Source organism: Lithobates pipiens, unplaced genomic scaffold (genome assembly GCF_037356315.1).
Source record: "Lithobates pipiens isolate NorthernLeopardFrog02 unplaced genomic scaffold, aLitPip1_a1.2 Scaffold_10, whole genome shotgun sequence".
NCBI classification, from domain to species: Eukaryota; Metazoa; Chordata; class Amphibia; order Anura; family Ranidae; genus Lithobates; species Lithobates pipiens.
Window position 1 is genome coordinate 134,414,074 of NW_027507686.1, and position 21,153 is coordinate 134,435,226.

At 45.7% G+C, this 21,153-nt stretch overlaps 1 protein-coding gene across 3 annotated transcripts in view; it reads left to right on the forward strand.

Moving 5' to 3' along the window:
- The window catches only part of RPGRIP1L (RPGRIP1 like), a 386,112-nt gene that overhangs the window by 209,699 nt on the left and 155,260 nt on the right, over nt 1-21,153 (forward strand). For all 3 annotated transcript variants that reach the window (XM_077458160.1, XM_077458169.1, XM_077458179.1), the window contains exon 10: nt 8,120-8,265. In XM_077458160.1, coding sequence (XP_077314286.1) covers nt 8,120-8,265 — 146 coding nt within the window. The remainder of the gene's footprint in view (nt 1-8,119; nt 8,266-21,153) is intronic.

The window sequence follows — 21,153 nt, forward strand, 5'->3', positions numbered from 1 at the left end:
GACCGCAACTCACTCTTTTTGGTTATGCCCATGTTGAGGGAGAGGCCCAGAAAGATTTTAAATTCGGAAACCGTAACTGGTTTCCATTGTCTGGCAAGGGCGGACTGTGGAATAGTGGTGATGTGTTGAGCAGCGTACAAATTGGTTTGGTCCACAATAGATCTATAGAGATCTTCGGTGAAAAACAGTGAGTAAAAGTCAAGTGTCGTAAAATCAACTGTTTCCACGTTAATGCCAGGTTGGCCAGTGAATGGGGGAAGTACGGGTTCTGCAGAAGTGGTGGGCACCCAAATAGGATTGGCGAATTCTGCAGGAAGGGCACTATGGGTACGACGGGCCTGTCTTTGTCTTCTTCTTGGTGGCAGCGGGACACTACTTGTGCTTGCCACCTCGCCAGCTTGAACTGCACTTATGGGTCTCGCCACGTCACCACGTGTTACTGCAGTGCTGGATGTAGGTCCAGGGTGTACTAGGCCGCTGGTGCTTGCCAGTTCACCAGAAGGATGAGCGGCTCTAGTACGTCTCTGCTCCATACGAGTGGCCTGCGGTTTATGCACCTCAACAACAGAATACATTCGGGATCGGGCACACCTGTCCCTAACAGAGGCCTCATCTCCGTCGTCAGAGCTATCTGTCATGGAGCCGCTGTCCTCTACATGATCGTATTCTGAGCCTGAATCTGACAGATGAGTGACGTCCTCTTCACTATCTGTCATGCTCAGAAACGTGTAGGCCTCTTCACTAGTGTACCTTCGCTTTGCCATTTTGGGCTCTAAATTTAGGGGTACACTAGTGAGACTCACAGGTAAAAAAGCACCTAGCCTGTCAGCGACTGTTTCAAAACGCTACAAAAAAAACTGTTAGCGATCGCAGGGATCAAGCCTGACTCTGCGAACGCTGCAGTTATGTGTGTTGTGTTTTGTAAGTGACAGTGATCGATCGATACTGCACTTGGGTGGGCTGGGCTGGGCTTGGCGGAGGGGCTAAACGCAGGTGCTAGCAGGTATCTGGGCTGATCCCGCTAACAATGCGTTTTGGGAAACCTAAAATGCTGGCAACGCTAATATAGATCTGATCAGATACTATATTACTAAGGGAGGTGTATGCTTTGCGCGTGGGTGTTAGCGGTACTGGCACTAACCTGACGCTGGGGCGACGCAGGCCTTATCTGACCCTCAAACTTATATCACCCGCCGGGTGATCAGGGGGTTAAACCTTTATTAGGTAATAAATGGCGGGTGCCCTGAAACAAAAAAAAAAAAACTAACCAACCAGCGTCACCTGTAACAGTTATATGGTGATCACTGGTGAAAGGGTTAACTGGGGGGCAATCAGGGGGCTATGCGGTAGTATATGGGGGTCCCTGACGCTATAAAAAGCTGCAGCGAACCTAAATACCTACCTGCCTAACTAGCGTCACCTGTGACACTAATACAGCGATCAGAAAAATGATCGCTTATTAGTGACACTGGCAACGGGGGGTGATCACGGGGTTAAACCTTTATTGGGGGGGTTAGGGGGGCACCCTAGAGCTAAAGGGGGCTAGCCCTAACTGCCCTAACAGTTATTACAGTCACAAATGACACCAATGCAAAAAAAAAATAAAAAAAATAAAAATAAAAAAATATGCAATTGGTGTCACTGTGACTGGGGGGGGCAGGGGTGATTGGGGGGTGATTGGGGGGTGATCAGGGGGGTGAAAAGTGTGCCTGGCGTGTTCTACTGTTAGTGTAGTGTTAGGTGCAACTCACGATCCTCTCTCCTCGGTGCCGGAACGAAAAAGACCGACACGAGGAGAGATTACATCACTTCCTCTGCCTGTGTTTTCATTACAGGAGAGGAAGTGATGTCACCGAGCATTTTCATTCGTCGGGAGCGATCGCGAGGGGGTGGCCATGAATGAATGGCCGTCCCCTCGTCCGGGATCGCTCCCGAACGAATACCGACCGCCGCAGGCACCGGGCGGGGGCCCGATCGGGCCCCCGACCCGCGGGCAGGAAAGGACGTACATGTAAGCCCTTATGCCTGCCCGTGCCATTCTGTCGACGTACATCGTCGTGCGGCGGTCGGCAAGTGGTTAACCACTTGCCGCCCGCCATATAGCAATATGACATTGGCAAAGTGGTTGCAATATCCTGACCGGACGTCATATGTCGTCGCCAGGATATCAAGTCACTGTCCTCCCCCAGGGGCACACATATCGGCAATTGTTTTTGCGGTGTGTCAGTCTGACACAACACAACTCTGATCTAGGTAAAGAGTCTCTGACGGACACTCTTTACCAGGTGATCAGCCATGTCCAATCTCGGCTGATCACAGTATAAATAGGAAGAGCCTTTGAACAGCTTTTCCTTACTTGCGTCTGTCAGACGCGAGTAGAGGAGAGCCGATCAGCTGCTCCTCTGACGGGGGGTGGGGGTCTGTGCTGATTCATTATCACACTGGACCACCAGGAATGCCAACCACTAGTCACCACCAGGTATGCCACCAATGGCCACCAGGGATGCCAATCAGTGCTCACAATGGATGCCAATTGTAATGTTTATGCAGAATCACCGTGCTTGCCTAATGTCACAATGGGTTTCACATAACCTAAGGGGTGTAGCTGATCCTGTTTGCCTTGTTCTTTATGTGTTGAGTATTTTATGTGTTGTGTATTTGTTCTCTTGTTTTTTATATATATATATATATATATATATTTTTTTTTTTTTTTTTTTTTTTTTTTCTCCGAGAAAAAGAGGAGGTGTAATGTTTATGCAGAATCACTGTGACCCTTAACCCCTTTCTCCTGATGCATGCTGGGGGAGGGCCTGTACCAGGAAGTCAGTCACAGTGTGTGTGGGACTGGAAGCAGTAGCATGATACTTGGAGGGAGATCTGTTGTATATGACTCCTCCATGTAAGAATGTACATCGCTTTCTGAGCGAGTAATAAACCCTTCCCTAGTTAGGAAGTGCATCCAGCCTGTGTGTAACTTGCTGAGCAGACACTGGCAGCATTGCTAGCAACACCCTGAGAGACCCTGTGTCAAAGGGACATAACATCAATCAGTGTTCACAATGTATGCCAATCAGTGCCCACAATGGATGCCGATCAGTGCCATACAGTAATGCCTGCCAATCAGTGCCACCTATCAGTGCCCATCCATGTCCATCCGTGCCACCTATCAGTGCCCACCCGATCCACCTATTAGTGCCCATCCATGCCACCTTTCTGTGCCCATCAGTGCCGCCTTTCAGTGTCTATCAGCAGGGCCGCTGATAGGCCAGTACAACTGGCCCTGTTGTATCGGGCCCGACCAGCAGGGGGGCCCGGGCAACCTTAACAGATAAGCAATTTAATGTAAAAAAAAAAACATCCGCGATCAGAGTCCAGATCTGACAATCACTATACCGCCATACAGAACACAACACCGCCCTATACTCCTGCCACCCACCCCCCACGCGTTACATTTTATTTTTTTATTTTTTGCTGATAGACACGTTCGTGATTAGGTGGAGGCAGCTGAGGGATTATTTCTTGTATTTCGGGCGCGAAAGAATACCTATTCTGCACCCGCTCCTCATCCCGGCCAGCGTATCCTCTGTAGTGGCAGAGCGTGCCGCCCCCCCTGGTGGTGCTGCGGAGTGATACCTCTCTCCGCATGAGAATTAGCAGAAGTAGCACTGGCAGTGAGGTAACAGGCGAGCAGCGGCGGCAGACGGAAGAAGTCATTGGCAGAGGCATCCCATCTAACTAGTTTGTGGACCCTCAAGTCCAGTCAGCAGCAAGATCACGGAGGAAGTGACTCCTGGGGCCCAGCTAACAATTATACAGGTGTGTGCTTGGTTGGGGGGGGTAGGGGCTTCAAGATCTACTACTACTGCAGCAGCATCTATATATTATGGCATTGGCGGCATGGGTGACACTGTCTGCAGGTATCACATGCGTTACGGCAGGTATCACATGCGTTACAGCAGGTATCACATGCGTTACGGCATCGGTGGCACTGTCTGCAGCACAATATCGTATTGGTGGCATGGTATGGGTAGCATTGTCTTTGCAGTACATTATGGCATTGGCATGTCCCTCTGTCAAGTCGCTGATTGCCACCATTACTAGTAAAAATAAATAAAAAATACATAAATACATCAGATTGTAGATGCTATAACTTTTGCGCAAACCAATCAATAAACACTTTTTTTCGATTTTTTTTTTTTTTTACAAAAAATATGTTGCAGAATACATATTGGCCTAAAATATTGAAGAAATTTGATTTACATTTTTTTATTGGATAAGTTTTATTGTAGTAAAAAATATATTTTTTGTTTTTATTTTTTGTTTAGAAAAGCAAAAAGGAAAAAACGCAGAGGTGACCAAATACCACTAAAATAAATCTCTATTTGTGAGGGGAAAAATTACATACATTTTATTTAAGTACAGAGTTGCATGACCAAGCAATTGTCAGTTAAAATAACAAAGTGCTGTATCGCAAAAAATTGCCTGGTCATGAAGGGGGGTAAATCTTCCAGAGGGCAAGTGGCCTTCCTGGGTTGCTGAGAGAAAAATAAATAGCACTTGTAGACAAACCTGCACTGTGTTTTAAGGCGGGGTCTGGGGAGGGGCCATGGGAGGGGCTGAAGGAGGGACCAGGGGCGGGACCGGGTGGAGCTGAAGGGGGCCCCACTAATTGGGCTGTACGGGGCCCCATGATTTCTATCAGCGGCCCTGTCTATCAGTGTCGCATATTAGTGCCCATCATCAGTGCCACCTTATCAGTGCCCATCAGTGCAGCCCCATTAGTGAAGAATAAAACTTATTTACAAAGATCTGTAACAGAAACAAAATAAAAAAAGTTTTTCTCTTTTGTTTATTGATGGACACAACTCTTTTAATTCTTGACCTTAGGTTATCACAACACCTTCAGGAAAGGACTAGGCAGAACAGGTAACACATGTAAAAACAGTAAGACTGCACAGCACCGCCCAGGGGGCGGTCATTCTGGCTATAACCCCTCACCCTGCTTCCTGCAGCTCAGTTTTTTTCTGCCTAGTGTAGGAGAAGGACCTGGCTCCCTGAGGGGGACCATTGGTCCTGGGATTTTTTCCATGTTTTCTACAATTTTTGATCCTGTGATCTACAATCAACAGCCGGCTGGGTGACAGGTTGGATAATATAGATCCGTGTAGTCTCCCCAGACTGGCCATCAAGCGTGAGCAGACCCTAGCCATGCGTTGGGTCGGCCACAACATGCCCCATCTATTCCAGGGGTGGCCGGTGAGCTATATATATGCTTTGGGGCACACATATGACAGGGCTACTGCTGTCCGTGTCACAGTGTGCCATGGCCAACAGCCACCCCGTACTGCTCGGTGATGGGTCTGCCTGTGGAATGCGTCCAGCAGTTTCTGCAGGAGGGGTAAGTATGGTTCCACCTGTCTCAGCAGGATGGAGCAGCTGGACATTCCCTGGGACGTCGACTACAGGGTCTCTCGCGCTCCCTTTCTTCTCTCTCTGTCCTTTCTCTCCTCCCCATGCTATGGGCCGCTGTTTAACTGGGCACATGGGCGTACGATGCACGTACCTGGCCGGGGGTTGTCTGGGGGGAACTCTGGGTCCTGACAGGGGGCTGCGCTGGGTATTGGGGGTCCGCTCATCCTCTTCTCTGTTTTCTGGGCAGCAGTGGATGTCTGTGCTGTGTGAGCCATGTGTGGAGGCCACCTCATGCTTAGCGGCCATTTTCATGGGGCTGCGGCCATTTTCTAGTAGTTCTGCAGCCATTTTCTTGGCGCTCTCAGATGATTTTCGGTGAGGCGGCCGGCGGCCATTTTCTAGTAGCCTCAGGTGGTTTTGCCTCTAGCACTGGGCGCTTGTTTCCTTCTAGAACAGTGCGATTTCACACAGACACCTCGTGGATGGCACAGGGGAGAGCGGACAGTGGCAGCAGCACAGCACAGTACCTGGGTCAAGGTGGTGAGTTCTACAGGGGGCCCCTCAGTCTGCACAGCTAGGAGGGTGGACTTTTGTGTGTCTTGCCTTAGGACCCTAAGTGGTGACAGGCGAGTGTGGGCCAGCATGGCATCTGAAGCTGGCACTTCTTCCCCGGACATCCCTGGGATTGCAACTGGTTCCCCTGCACCTGCCTATGGACACTCTGTCAGTAGTCCTGGAGGCCTTTGTTGCCAGGGTGGAAGTGGCGTGCGGACGCAAGGGAGGTAAAAAAACGCCCCTTCTCCCCCCCGTCTTCTGGGGAAAGCTCTGATTCAGACCCGGGCCCCACTGTGACTGGCGGCCCCTGTTCTGTATCAGAGCATGCGGACCAGGACCGTTCCAACAGTGAGGATGACTCCGTATCCAGGTCATCGCAAGAAAGGTGCTTGCAGGAGCACTTATTACAGCAGTGCGGGATACCTTAAAAATGGAGGATACAGTGGGGGCATCTACAGAGGTTTCGGTCCCTTTCGGGGCCCACAAGCCAGCCCGCACGCCTAAAGTGTTTCCTTACCTCACTTATTTTGATAAGTTTATTTGCAAGAAGTGCGCCTTTTCAGTCCCGAAATGCATGGCAGTGCTTTACCCCTTTGAGGAGAGTTTCCTGAAGAAATGGACATCTCTGCCAATTGTTGACCTGGTTTCCAGGTTAATTAAAGTAACCATGATTCCGGTTGAAGGGACTCCTGCTTTCAAGGACCCTCCCGACAGAAGGGCCAAGGCGGTTGCCCAGTCCATGTTTACCATGGTGGGGTCAGCATTGCGGGCAGTGATTCTGATTGCCCCAGATTGGCCTCGCTGTCCATGGTATGCCGACATAGTACGAATGGTGGCGGATGTTCCTTGGCGACTGCTGGTGCGAGAGGACCTTCTGTCGCAAGGTCCAATATTTCATCCTGCTTTACCGTCACTGGCTTTAACGGCGTGGCTGTTGAAAGCCAGGTGCTAAAGGACCGAGGTCTGTCGGTTTCGGTAATATCCATATGTTGAGGGCACGGAAATCATCTTCGGAGAAGATTTATCATCGTACGTGGAAGGCTTACATCTCCATGTGTGAGGAGATGAGGGGGGGGGGGGGGGGGTCTGCGTACATATTCACTTTGCAGGATCCTGCTGTTTTTGCAGCGTGGAGGGTATCAGAAACTTGCATTAAGCACCATTAAGGGGCAGATATCAGCTTTGGCTGTCTTTTTTCAGCAACCCTTGGCGGCTCATTCATTGGTGAGTATGTTTGTTCAGGGGGTTCAACATGTGGCCCCTCCGATCCAGCCACCGCTACCTCCGTGGAATTTGAATCTGGTGCTATCGGTGCTTCAGATACCGCCGTTTGTAAACATTAGGGAGGCGACGACCTGGTTGTCCGTTCACAGTTTTACTAAATTTTACAAGGTTGATGTGAGTGCATCTTCAGATGCTTGCTTCGGCCGCAAGGTTTTGCAGCGGCTGTTTAAGGTTGCAACTCCTCCATTGAGGAGCTCTGTCTGTTTTGGGTGGAGTTATTGTTGTTTGCTATTCCCACCCCTCGTTTCTTTGACACTGCTTGGGGACGTCCCTAAGGTCAAGAAGAGCTGCTGTGTCTGTCAGGGAAAGATAGAGAAAATAGGATTTGTTGTATTCACCGTAAAATCCTTTTCTCTGAAGTTCATTGACGGACACAGCACCCATCCCTCCTATTTCTGTTTGTACTGCTTTTGACGAACTGAGCTGCTGGATGCAGTGAGAGGGGTTATAGCCAGTAGGACTGTCCCTATGCAAATGTTACTGTTTTTAACACTTTCTGCCTAGTCCTCTCCTAAAGGGGGCAATATAACCCTAAGGTCAAGAAGAGCTTCCGTGTCCGTCAATGAACTTCAGAGAAAAGGATTTTATGGTGAGTACAAAAATACTATTTTTTTATTTTGTTTTTGTTTTGTTTTTTTGTTTGAAACTCCCTCTCACACACGTAGCACCAAAATGCTGCTTACTGAATGGAAATAGAAAGAATATTGAAATAAGTAACTGTTTTGCTAAGCCTGAAGATTCGTAGGAAGCATAATAATGTTATTATACTGTATGAAGTATTTCAACTGGCTGACAGCATCCGTTTTACAGAGTCCATAGATAAATATAAATCCTTATTTGAACATTTTATATTTTTTCCCCTCTGCAGTGCCTTTACTGTGAGCAACAGTCAAGAGCAACAACGAAAGTTAAGAGAGCAGCAGTTAAAACTTCAAATTGCTCAGCTCGAAGCTGCTCTAAAGTCTGACCTTGCAGACAAAAATGAGGTTCTTGAAAGAATGCGAAGAGAGAGAGGTAGGTTTTGCATGCTCTTATAAATGTACTTTTGTCCAGTGGGTAATTTGGCTTTTACTAATCGGCTATGCCTTACAAGTGTACTAATATGACTTTGTGATGGGGTGGTTCTTATTACTGTGTCCAGTTTCTCTGTAGAGGGAAGGAAGTTGGAATCATAATCTGCAGTTTTGTGTGCCAGCCCATTCACAAAGCTGACAACTAGATAATCATAAAGGTCTAAACCTTTTCTATAAACCCACACTGGAATAACTATACTATTCACCCAAAGCTCATAACATGTGTATCCTGAAACTTTATGAAAATGTTTACAAATAATAATAAATAAAATATAAATAAAATATTTTGATTTTTAAGAACTCTTGCCACAGAGACATCACTTATAAATGTACTACATCAATTGCAACCTGCAGAAAGTTCCTTGTCTTTTGAATCTACCAAAATCTTGTCGCAATCCTAGTGACAAACTAACCGCTGGATTGCTTTTACAAGCAGCGGGAGAATTCTCCACCCCCTTCTGTCACCTTTTCATGGCTTTACTGGGATCTTCCTTCCCATTGGGAGTCCCTATCGACCAGCTGGTTCTTCCGCACATCGCTTCCGGGTTGCCCGAATGTAAACAGCACCTTTCTTAAAAATCAAAAGCATTTAATCTCCCTGATCTTGATGTGATCACATGCATTTAAGGGCAGAGGATCCCAGAACTCTCCACAAAGAGTACCTGTAACAAGGAATGTTTACATTCCTTGTGACAGCAATAAAAGTGCTGAAAAAGAACATCACCACGAACGTCAGAACATGGGCAGTAATTCTAGCACCAGACCTCCTGTGTAAATCTATAGTGGTAACCTGTAAACAATTTTAAATTATTGCCTATGCAAAGTATAATGTATGCTATTTGTCGCCATTGCACAGGCATGCTAATTTTAAAGCGCAACATGTTTGGTATCCATTTATTTGTCGTAACATCATCTTTAATATTTTACCAAACAATTGGGTTATGTATTGTTATGTGTTTTATTTATTTATTTATAAATTTTTTGCATTACAATTCAAAAAAGTATATTTTTTCCCCAAAAATTGCATTTGAAAAAGTGATGCACAAATATACCTTGTGACATAAAAAAAAAAAATTAATTCTCCAGGGACTCTGCTTTAAAAAATATATAATGTTAAGACATTTTTTAGCAAAAAATACTGATTGTTATATTGTAAACAAAATGTGACAGAAAAAGCTTAGTATTCGAGTGGTTAAGGGAAGTTAATGCAAAACATGGGGGGGACATAAATTTTTTGGTCACTGCTTGTCACTTTAAAAAAAAAAAATTCTTAATACAATGCACAGATTGTTCTGTGCGCTGTGATGTGTTACAACACAGTACGTTGGCATGCTAGTTAAAATGAAGGGCACCATGCTTCATTAAGCGCAATGCCATGCAATTGTGATAATGTGCAGCAAAATACATATTTATTGGTGTGATACTGCAGTGCTTTTTTTTTTCTTTACCTTGTTTCGTAGCAAAAAATTGCAATTCTGGAAAAGCTGCAGGAAAGTAAGTTCTTACTGACATAGGCATGCCTATCAGAACTACATCTCAGAAGAGCCCTTTCTCTACACACAATATGTGGGCAGGTTCTTCAGCAGCACCATTGCTTCACATAGCAGTGTCATGTATCCCAGGAGCCCAGGGAACGTTCGCCCTCGCTGCTATAGCAATGTGTTAGAGATCAGGAGGAAGGAGCACCGTGCGGTGACGTTACTGCGCAGGCGCGAGAACGGGAGGTGCATGCTGGGTAGCCAGCTGCACCGATTCCCGGAAATAGATAGAAGAGGGCTTCGGATGCCCACAGTGGAGATGGACCCTGCCTGCTTCCGAGATCCAGATACTTTTATTAACTTCAAACATAAATAAAAAGGACTCCATGAATAACACTAATCTAAAGCTTGCATATTGAGTGGATCAAGTTAGAGTGGAGTCTTAAAAAAATGTAATTGGGGGACTGAAACTCTGCTTTAAATATTGTTCAGAAATCTGTCTAAGGCTGGGTTCACACTGCTGCGGGGGGAGATCCGGATGTGATTCGCACCGCAAATCACATCCGATCTCCGTAGCGATGCGAGTTCAGCCATACAGATAGTATGGCTGAATTCGCATCGCTCCCGCAGCAAACTCGCACAGGACCCTTTTTTTGGTCCGCAACAGAATCGGATCGCATGGGTGTTCACACCATGCGATCCGATTCCTGTGCGAGTCGGCAGATCGCACTGCGATATGCGGACGGATCTGGGGGTGTCATTAACATATCATTGACACTCCCAGCCGTCCGCATAGGGCAGTGTGAACTGCCGGCGGGAGTCATGCGATGCGGGAAAACGCAGCGGATTCGCGGCGTTCCCGCATCGCAGCGGTGTGAACCCGGCCTTAATCTGTGTTGGTGAGCACTTCTTTTTTGCCGAGATAATACATCCACCTCACAGGTGTGGCATATCCAGATGCTGATTAGACAACATGATTATTGCACAGGTGTGCCTTAGGCTGGCCACAATAAAAGGTCACTCTAAAATATGCAGTTTTATCACACAGCACAATGCCACAGCTGTCGCAAGTTTTGAATGTTTATTTTTCTATCATAAGCCATCTCCAAAGCATTTCAGAGAATTTGGCAGTACATCCAACTGGCCTCACAACCACATCCAGCATCTTCACCTCCAAGATCGTCTGAGACCAACCACCCGGACAGATGGGGCAACAATCGGTTTGCATAACCAAAGAATTTCTGCACAAACTGTCAGAAACCATCTCAGGGAAGCTCATCTGCATCCTCGTTGTCCTCATCGGGGTCTCGACCTGACTGCAGTTTGTCGCCGTAACCGACTTGAGTGGGCAAATGCTCACATTTGATGGCATCTGGTACTTTGGAGAGGTGTTCTCTTCACGGATGAATCCTGGTTTTCACTGTACAGGGCAGATGGCAGACAGCATGTATGGCATTGTGTGGGTGAGTGGTTTGCTGATGTGAACATTGTGGATCGAGTGGTCCATAGTAGCGGTGGGGTTATGGTATGGGCAGGGGTATGCTTTGGACAACGAACATGGGTGCACACAGGTGATGGCATGTGGAATGCACAGAGATACCGTGATGAGATTCTGAGGCCCATTGTTGTGCCATTCATCCACAACTATCATCTCATGTTGCAGCATGATAATGCACGGCCCCATGTTGCAAGGATCTGTACACAATTCCTGGAAGCTGAAAACATCCCAGTTCTTTCATGGCCAGCATACTCACCAGACATGTCACCCATTGAGCATGTTTGGGATGCTCTGGATCAGCATATATGACAATGTGTTCCAGTTCCTGCTAATATCCAGCAACTCCGCACAACCATTGAAGAGGAATGGACCAACATTCCACAGGCCACAATCAACCACTTGATCAACTCTATGCAAAGGAGATGTGCTACACTGTGTGAGGCAAATGGTGGTCACACCAGATACTGACTGGTTTTCAGACCCCCTCGGCCCCCCCAATACAGGAAAACTGCACATTTTAGAGTGGCCTTTTACTTTTATTGTGGCCAGTCTAAGGCACACCTGTGCAATAATCACGCTGTCTAATCAGCATCTTGATATGCCACAGGTGGATGGATTATCTCGGCAAAGGAGAATTGCTCACTAATACAGATTTACACGTATTTGTGAACAATATTTGAGAGAAATAGGCCTTTTGTGTACATAGAAAACTTTGTAGATCAGCTCATGATAAATAGGGGCAAACACAAAAGTGTTGCATTTATAACTTTGCTCAGTGTACATATGCCAAAAAGAACAGAGAGGTGGAGTTTTGTATTCTAGCAGGCAGGGCTGACAATGGGACTGTTTGTTATTTCAGTGCATCACAGATACTGTGTTACCAACCCATGTGCTCAGCGTCATATCTAGAGGTTGTCTTTGGGAAATAGACGTATGAGTGCTGCCAGGGGTCAGCCTGTCAGTACTGAGACCATATGCCGCACACTACATCAAATTGGTCTGCATGGTTGTCGCCCCAGAATGAAGCCTCTTCTAAAGATGATGCACAAGAAAGCCTGCAAACAGTTTGCTGAAGACAAGCAGACTAAGGACATGGATTACTGGAACTAGGTTCTGTGGTCTGATGAGACCAAGATAAACTTATTTGGTTCAGATAGTGTCAAGCATGTGTGGCAGCAACCAGATGAGGAGTGCAAAGACAAGTGTGTCTTGTCAACAGTCAAACATGGCGATGGGAGTATGCTGGTTTGGGGCTGCATGAGCGCTGCCGGCACTGGGGAGCAACAGTTCATTGAGGGAACCATAAATGCCCACATGTACCCTAAACAGACCTTCAAGATGACCACTGCCTTGCTAAAGAAGCTGAGGGTAAAGGTGATGGACTGGCCAAGCATGTCTCCAGACCTAAACCCTATTAAGCATCTGTGGGGCATCCTCAAATGGAAGGTGGAGGAGCACAAGGTCTCTAACATCCACCAGCTTTTTGATGTCGTCGTGGGGGAGTGGAAGAGAACTCCAGTTGCAACCTGTGAAGCTCTGGTGAACTCCATGCCCAAGAGGGTTAAGGCAGTGCTGGAAAATAATGGCGGCCACACAAAATATTGACACTTTGGGCCCAATTTGGACATTTTTACTTAGGGATGTACTACATTTTGTTGCCAGCGGTTTAGATATTAATGGCTGTGTGTTGAGGAGACCGCAAATTTACATTGTACACACGGTTGGACATTCCGACAACAAAATCCATCAGATTTTTTCGGACGGATTTTGTGCCAAACTAGTCTTGCATACACACGGTCAGACAAAGTTGACGGAAAATCCAATCGTTCTTAATGAGGTGACGTACAACACGTACGTCGGGACTATAAACGGGCCAGTAGCCAATAGCTGTGGTCTCTTAATTTATTCTGAGCATGTGTGGCACTTGTCTTTCGGAATTGTCTACACACGATCGGAATTTAAAACGATCAGATTTTGTTGTTGGGAAAAATTTAGATCCTGCTCTCAAACTTTGTGTGTCGGAAATTCCGACAGAAAAAGTCAGATGGAGCCCACACACGATCGGATTTTCCGACAACACGATCCGATCGCACATTTTCCATCAGAAAGTCCGATTGTGTGTACAGGGCATTATACAAGCTGTACACTCACTACATTGTAGCAAAGTGTAATTTCTTCAATGTTGTCACATGAAAAGTTATAATAAAATATTTACAAAAATGTGAGGGGTGTACTCCTTTTTTGTGAGATATTGTATATTGTAGGGAATTTAAATACAAAATAACGCTCTACATGTCCTTTAATTTCATTGCATACTTCAGGAATATGTAAAAGCTGTCTTTGATCCTTAAGGTTTTTTTCTACACATAAAGATAACTGTTAAATCTCATTTGTAACACTGAGTGATCTGACCAAGCACTATTATTTCGGCCAATTGCCCATAAGGGAAAGGAGATGTAAAATCTGTCAAGCCTAGTTTAATTATTTTGTGATATTGAATGGAAGGTCTATCAAAGGATACATCAAAAGTGCAGCTGTGGCACAAACTAAGTAAGGTAGGGGGAGGAAATCCACATTCAGATCTACTATATCATTCCAATATCCATACTGTATATTATAATTGAACCCTAAAGTGGAACTACACTACATCTGAGCACCACAGACCAAAAACACAATTTAATTCATTTTTAATATTCAAAGCAAAATCACTCATCCTTCTATGTTTATTTGCTAAGAAATAACTTTGAAAAACACCCCACTAACATTTCTGGCAATGGTCAACTTGAGTAAGGGTGGGTAATTCATGTAGCATTTACTTTCTGGAATCTATCTGCTCTTAGCGCAGGCATGCAGGCAGTAAGGTGTTCTTAGCTGAGAACACCCCTCATTCCCTCATAAAGACTCCTGGGATCCCTCATAAAGACTCCAGGGATCATCCTAAATTTGTTCCTTTTTAAACTCCTCCCGCCCATTCTATAGCCAAAAGATGGCTACGGCTCGGGTCTTAATTCCCGGGAGGCCGTCCATGTACATCCTCCTGAGATCATGCTGCCGGAGTGCGGCTCGTTCTGTGATCAGCGAGTTAAAGAGACTTGGCTGATCACAGATCGGAGTAAGGGGCCAATCCCAGCCCCTTACCTTGTGATCACCTGTCAGCCAATGACAGTTAATCACGTGATGTAAACAGAAGACCAATAATTCGCTTTTTTCTTCCCCAGCAGGAGGAGGAAAAAAAAAGCCCATCACCAGCTTCTGTCAGAGGGCCCCGAACAGGCTTCATCTGTGCCCTCCAGTGCCACCTTCCAGTGCCCACCAGTGCACCTACCAGTGTATATCATAGCTACCTATCAGTGCCCACCAGAGCCACCTACCAGTCCCCTCCAGTGCCATCTATCGAGGCCCACCAGTGCTGCCAATCCATGCCCATCAGTGCCTCATCATCAGTACCACCTATCAGTGCTGCCTATCAGTGTCAACTACCAGTGCCCACCAGTTCCCATCAGTGCTGTCTTATCAGTGCAGCCTATCAGTGCCCATCAGGACAGCCTCATCAGCGGAAGGAGAAATAAAGGAGAAAAATTACCTGTTTTCAAAATTTTATAACAAACTTTGAAACAGTTTTTCTTTTTTATTCTTTTCAAATTTTTGGTAGTGTTTAGTTTTTAAGCAAAAAAATAAAAAACCCAACAGTGAACAAATATCACCAAAAGAAAGCTCTATTTGTGTGAAAAATTGATAAAAAATGAATTTAAGTACAGTGTAGCATGACCGCGCAATTGTCATTCAAAGAGTGACAGTGCGGAAAGCTGAAAATTGGCCTGAGCAGGAAGGGGGTTTAAGTGCCCAGTAAGCAAGTGGTTAATAAGGGTCATGAGATTCAGAACAGTGTCCCTGTTCACCTGTTCAGTTCTGATTTCAGTCCGGGTTTTGGCTGAATTCGTACCTGAAAGGGACCAGAAGACGCACAGGACTTCTGTGCAATTTGCTCCGGAGCCACTCCGGAGATGTGTAAACCAGCTCCATAGAGAGCCGTTCACAATCTCCTGACATGGAAAGTGGATGCAGGGGAAAGCCACATCTAATTCGCAATAGTGTGAACCCAGCCTAACTGTTTTACTAGCTGTTTTCACCTTTTTTTTTCTTAAAGATTTTTTTTTTTTCAGTCAAGTCTCTACATGCTGCTTGAGCCAGTCTCTTTAGGAAGCCATCTGCAACAGGTTATATGAGTTATAACATAGCTCCCACCTGTCCCTGAATTGAAACAAAGTCCCTCTGTCCCTCTTTCCTCCTCATTTGTCCCTCATTTTGATCTGATCTATATATTTGTATATAAAATGCAAACTTTTATCTTTAACCACTTGCCGACCGCCGCACGACGATATACGTCGGCAGAATGGCACGGGCAGGCATATGGGCGTATATATAAGTCCCTGCCTTCCCGCGGGTGGGGGGCCGATCGGGCCCCCCCCGGTGCCTGCGGCGGTCGGTATTCGTTTGGGAGCGATCCGGGATGAGGGGGCGGCCATTCATTCATGGCCACCCCCTCGCGATCGCTCCCGACGAATAGAAATGCTCCGTGACATCACTTCCTCTCCTGTAATGTAAACACAGGAGAGGAAGTGATGTAATCTCTCCTCCGTGTCGGTATTTTTCGTTCCGGCACCGAGGAGAGAGGATCGGTGAGTTGCACCAACACACCACACCACACGTACAGTAGAACATGCCAGGCACACTCACACCCCCCCTTTACCCCCCGATCACCCCCCCAATTACCCCTGCCCCCCCCCAGTCAGTGACACCAATTGCATTTTTATTTTTTTTGCATTGGTGTCATTTGTGACTGTAATAACTGTTAGGGCAGTTAGGGTTAGCCCCCTTTAGTTCTAATGTGCCCCCCTAACCCCCCCAATAAAGGTTTAACCCCGTGATCACCCCCCGTCGCCAGTGTCACTAAGGCTGGGTTCACATTGCAGCGGTTTATGAGAACGAATGTGATTCGCACCGCACTGCAGTGCAAATCACATCCGATCTCTGTGCGAATCGAGTTCAGCCATACAGATAGTATGGCTGAATTCGCGCCGCACCCGCCGCAAATTCGCACGGGACCCTTTTTTTGGTCCGCAGCAGAATCGGATCGCATGGGTGTTCACACCATGCAATCCGAGTTTGCAGATCGCACTGCGATATGCGAACTGATCTGGGGGTGTCATTAACATTTCACTGACACTCCCAGCAGTTCGCATAGGGCAGTGTGAACTGCCGCCGGGAGGCATGCGATGCGGGAACCCGCCGCGGATTCGTGGCGTTCCCGCATCGCTCCAGTGTGAACCCAGCCTAATAAGCGATCATTTTTCTGATCGCTGTATTAGTGTCACAGGTGACGCTAGTTAGGCAGGTAGGTATTTAGGTTCGCCGCAACTTTTTATAGCGCCAGGGACCCCCATATACTACCGCATAAAGCCCCCTGATTGCCCCCTAGTTAACCCTTTCACCAGTGATCACCATATAACTGTTACAGGTGACGCTGGTTGGTTAGTTATTTTTTTATAGTTTCAGGGCACCCGCCATTTATTACCTAATAAAGGTTTAACCCCCTGATCACCCGGCGGGTGTCATTTGTGACTGTAATAACTGTTAGGGCAGTTAGGGTTAGCCCCCTTTAGTTCTAAGGTACCCCCCTAACCCCCTCAATAAAGGTTTAACCCCGTGATCACCCCCCGTCGCCAGTGTCACTAAGGCTGGGTTCACATTGCAGCGGTTTGAGAACGGATGTGATTCGCACCGCACTGCAGTGCAAATCACATCCGATCTCTGTGCGATTCGAGTTCAGCCATGCAGATAGTATGGCTGAATTCGTGTCGCACCCGCCGCACCCGCCGCAAACTCGCACGGGACCCTTTTTTGGTCCAGAGCAGAATCGTATCGCATGGGTGAAATGCCGCCCGCCGCGGATTTATGGCGTTCCTGCATCGTTCCAGTGTGAACCCAGCCTAATAAGCGATAGTTTTTCTGATCGCTGTATTAGTGTCACAGGTGATGCTAGTTAGGCAGGTAGGTATTTAGGTTCGCCGCAGCTTTTTATAGCGCCAGGGACCCCCATATACTACCGCATAAAGCCCCCTGATTGCCCCCTAGTTAACTCTTTCACCAGTGATCACCATATAACGGTTACAGGTGACGCTGGTTGGTTAGTTATTTTTTTATAGTTTCAGGGCACCCGCCATTTATTACCTAGTCTCACTAGTGTACCCCTAAATTTAGGGGTGTCTACTTTCCAAAATGGGGTCATTTGGGGGGCGTTTGTGCCATCTTGGCATTTTATGGCCTTCAAAACTGTAACGCCCTTAGAAAGCCTGAAGGCGGTGCTTGGTTTTCGGGGCCCCGTACGCGGCTAGGCTCCCAAAAAGTCCCACATATGTGGTATCCCCGTACTCAGGAGAAGCAGCAGAATTTATTTTGGGGTGTCATTTCACATATGCCCATGGCATGCGTGAGCAATATATCATTTAGTGACAACTTTGTAAAAAAAAAATAAAAAAAATAAGTTTGTAATTTTCCCGCAACTTGTGGCAAAATATAAAATATTCCATGGACTCAACATGCCTCTCAGCAAATAGCTTGGGGTGTCTACTTTCTAAAATGGGGTCATTTGTGGGGGTTTTGTGCCGTCTTGGCATTTTATGGCCTTCAAAACTGTAATAGGTAGTGAGGAGTGAAGTCAAATATTTACGTCCTTAGAAAACCTGAAGGCGGTTCTTGGCTTTCGGGACCCCGTACGCGGCTAGGCTCCCAAAAAATCCCACACATGTGGTATCCCCGTACTCAGGAGAAGCAGCAGAATTTATTTTGGGGTGTCATTTCACATATGCCCATGGCATGTGTGAGCAATATATCATTTAGTGACAACTTTGTGAAAAAAAAATTAAAAAAAATTAAAGTTTGTAATTTTCCCGCAACTTGTGGCAAAATATAAAATATTCCATGGACTCAACATGCCTCTCAGCAAATAGCTTGGGGTGTCTACTTTCTAAAATGGGGTCATTTGTGGGGGTTTTGTGCCATCTTGGCATTTTATGGCCTTTAAAACTGTAATAGGTAGTGAGGAGTGAAGTCAAATATTTACGCCCTTAGAAAACCTGAAGGCGGTTCTTGGCTTTCGGGGCCCCGTACGCGGCTAGGCTCCCAAAAAATCCCACACACGTGGTATCCCCGTACTCAGGAGAAGCAGCAGAATTTATTTTGGGGTGTCATTTCACATATGCCCATAGCATGTGTGAGCAATATATCATTTAGTGACAACTTTGTGTAAAAAAAAAAAAATTATTTTTTTTTTGTCATTATTCAATCGCTTGAGGCAAAAAAATAAAATATTCAATGGGCTCAACATGCCACTTATCAATTTCCTTAGGGGGTCTACTTTCCAAAATGGGGTCATTTGGGGGGGTTTTGTACTGCCCTGCCATTTTAGCACCTCAAGAAATGAGATAGGCAGTCGTAAACTAAAAGCTGAGTAAATTCCAGAAAACGTACCTTAGTTTGTAGATGTGACAACTTTTGCGCAAACCAATAAATATACAGTTATTGACTTTTTTTTTACCAAAGACATGTGGCTGAATACATTTTGGCCTAAATGTATGACTAAAATTTAGTTTATTGGATTTTTCTAATAACAAAAAGTAGAAAATATCATTTTTTTCAAAATTTGCGGTCTTTTTCCATTTATATCGCAAAAAATAAAAATCGCAGAGGCAATCAAATACCATCAAAAGAAAGCTCTATTTGTGGGAAGAAAAGGACGCAAATTTTGTTTGGGTACAACATTGCATGACCGCGCAATTACCAGTTAAAGCAGCGCAGTGCCAAATTGTAAAAAGACCTCTGGTCATTTACCAGCAAAATGGTTCGGTCTGAAAGTGGTTAAAACCGTGTTTTACAATGCTAAACCTTTGATCCAATTTCTAAATTGCTGCATTTTTCAATTTCAAAAGCCAATAAAAAGGAATAGTAGTGGTAAAAAAAAAAAAACACTTGTGGGTTTAACATTTTTTTGGGCATAATTCTCTTTTAAGGGGGTGTGACAAGGGGTGTGTCCTATGCCTACATACTTTTGCTAATAGGTGTCCCTCATTCCCGTCTCAAAAAGTTGGGAAGTATGAGTAATAGCTTGCTGGATTAGAGAATTGCAAGGCCTGCTTGAAATTTGACTTTCAGGCACTGGGATCTGCTTTCAGCATTTTCCAGACCTTTGTGTATTGTATTAGTTGGCCCCAGATAATTTTTAAGGTTCAGAACCAGGGCACAGCCTCTGATGTGACCCAGTCTGTAAAAACGCATTTAGAGAATAGGCTATATGGGCCGACTATCACAAGCTACTTTTCTTAGAACCCCTGGGTGCCACTATTACATCTGTTTTTCATTAGTCTCCATGATGCGCGGTAATAAACAGAACAATTAATTAAGTGGAGTGTCATGCATGTGTACTCTGCATTTAGTGTGAGGTATTATTTTTCACCATTGCTCCAGTTTCACAAGAAACCACCACAGCGAGTCCTTGTTGCTGCCTACAGTGACCTAGTTACCACTGCCCATTTGAAACTCAGCAGCAATTTGAAGCTCTCAGAAACTGGTTTGCAAGTACCCAGAGTTTTACCTGGTGTTCACAACTAAGTTGTATCTATTAAGCAGTGGATCCTAAGTGCAAAGTATGAAGTCCCTCTTTATCAGGTCTCTCCAGCTTATGATTCATTAACAGTTCTGGGGTAGCCTTCATTGTCCCTAATCATGGGCCTGACACCGACAGCTTGGACTGTTCTATCCATACACTCCTTGCCGTCTTCCTGAGCTTCTTTGGGTGAGGCCTGTTCCTCTGCCTTATCTGAGGAAAATTGCAGCTCCTAAGGCAAAGACTGTAAAGTGTATTTCAATGCTTTCCCCTTCGGAATCATTGTCTGACATACACGCAGCTGTAGCGACCTCTGAGTCTTCTGCTGAGAGATTTGATCTGATGAGGAGTCTCTCACATCCTCGCAAGATGATTTGTTTTCCCTGAGGAGCTGCAGCCAACTGCCATATCTCCCAGGCTTAAATAAACCATAACCGTTGTATATTGATGCTGTACATACCACCTTAAAAATGAAAGATCAGCTTTTAGCTTCTACTAGCACTGCTGCTAGTATGGGATCCCTGAAAGGCCTCAAAACTAAATAACATTATTAAAAACCTTTATGGCACACACATTAATTGAAAGCATTGTTTGCATTGATTGTAAAACTCCTGAGAAACTATTCACTTTCATGAAACATTTTACAGATCAATAGCCATTTGAGAAAGCCTTTATTTAAAAGTGGGTTATTCAAACTGTTATTCCAGCTGTGTCCAACCCTAGTACTGACCATTCCTGTTGAGGATGCAACAGTGTTTAAGGCCCCCCATGACACAAATTTGTAAACACTTTCTTTGTTTTCTCTAGCAGGCTTTGCATTGCATCCTGCCACAGTTGTGATGTTTGTCTGTCAAACCTTAGGGGAATGGACTAGATCCATGTTAAAGGATGTTAAAGGAGTTCCCAAAGTGGGGCATCTTCATGCTGCTTTTATAGATCTTTTGATGTTCTCACTATAGTTCTAGTGACAGAAGGGTTTCAGGGTTTTCACTCCAACCATTTCACAGTTCCCAAACCAAACGGGCATATCACCAAAAGGGGTTATCCACCACATCTTGGATCTGAAGGCCTAAATGTCTTCATTGGGGTTCACAAATTCCACATAAAATCTACCAGATTTCTGGCCTCTGTGAACATCAAGGATGCATACTTACATGTCCTTAACTTTACAGCACATCAGCGTTGCCTACA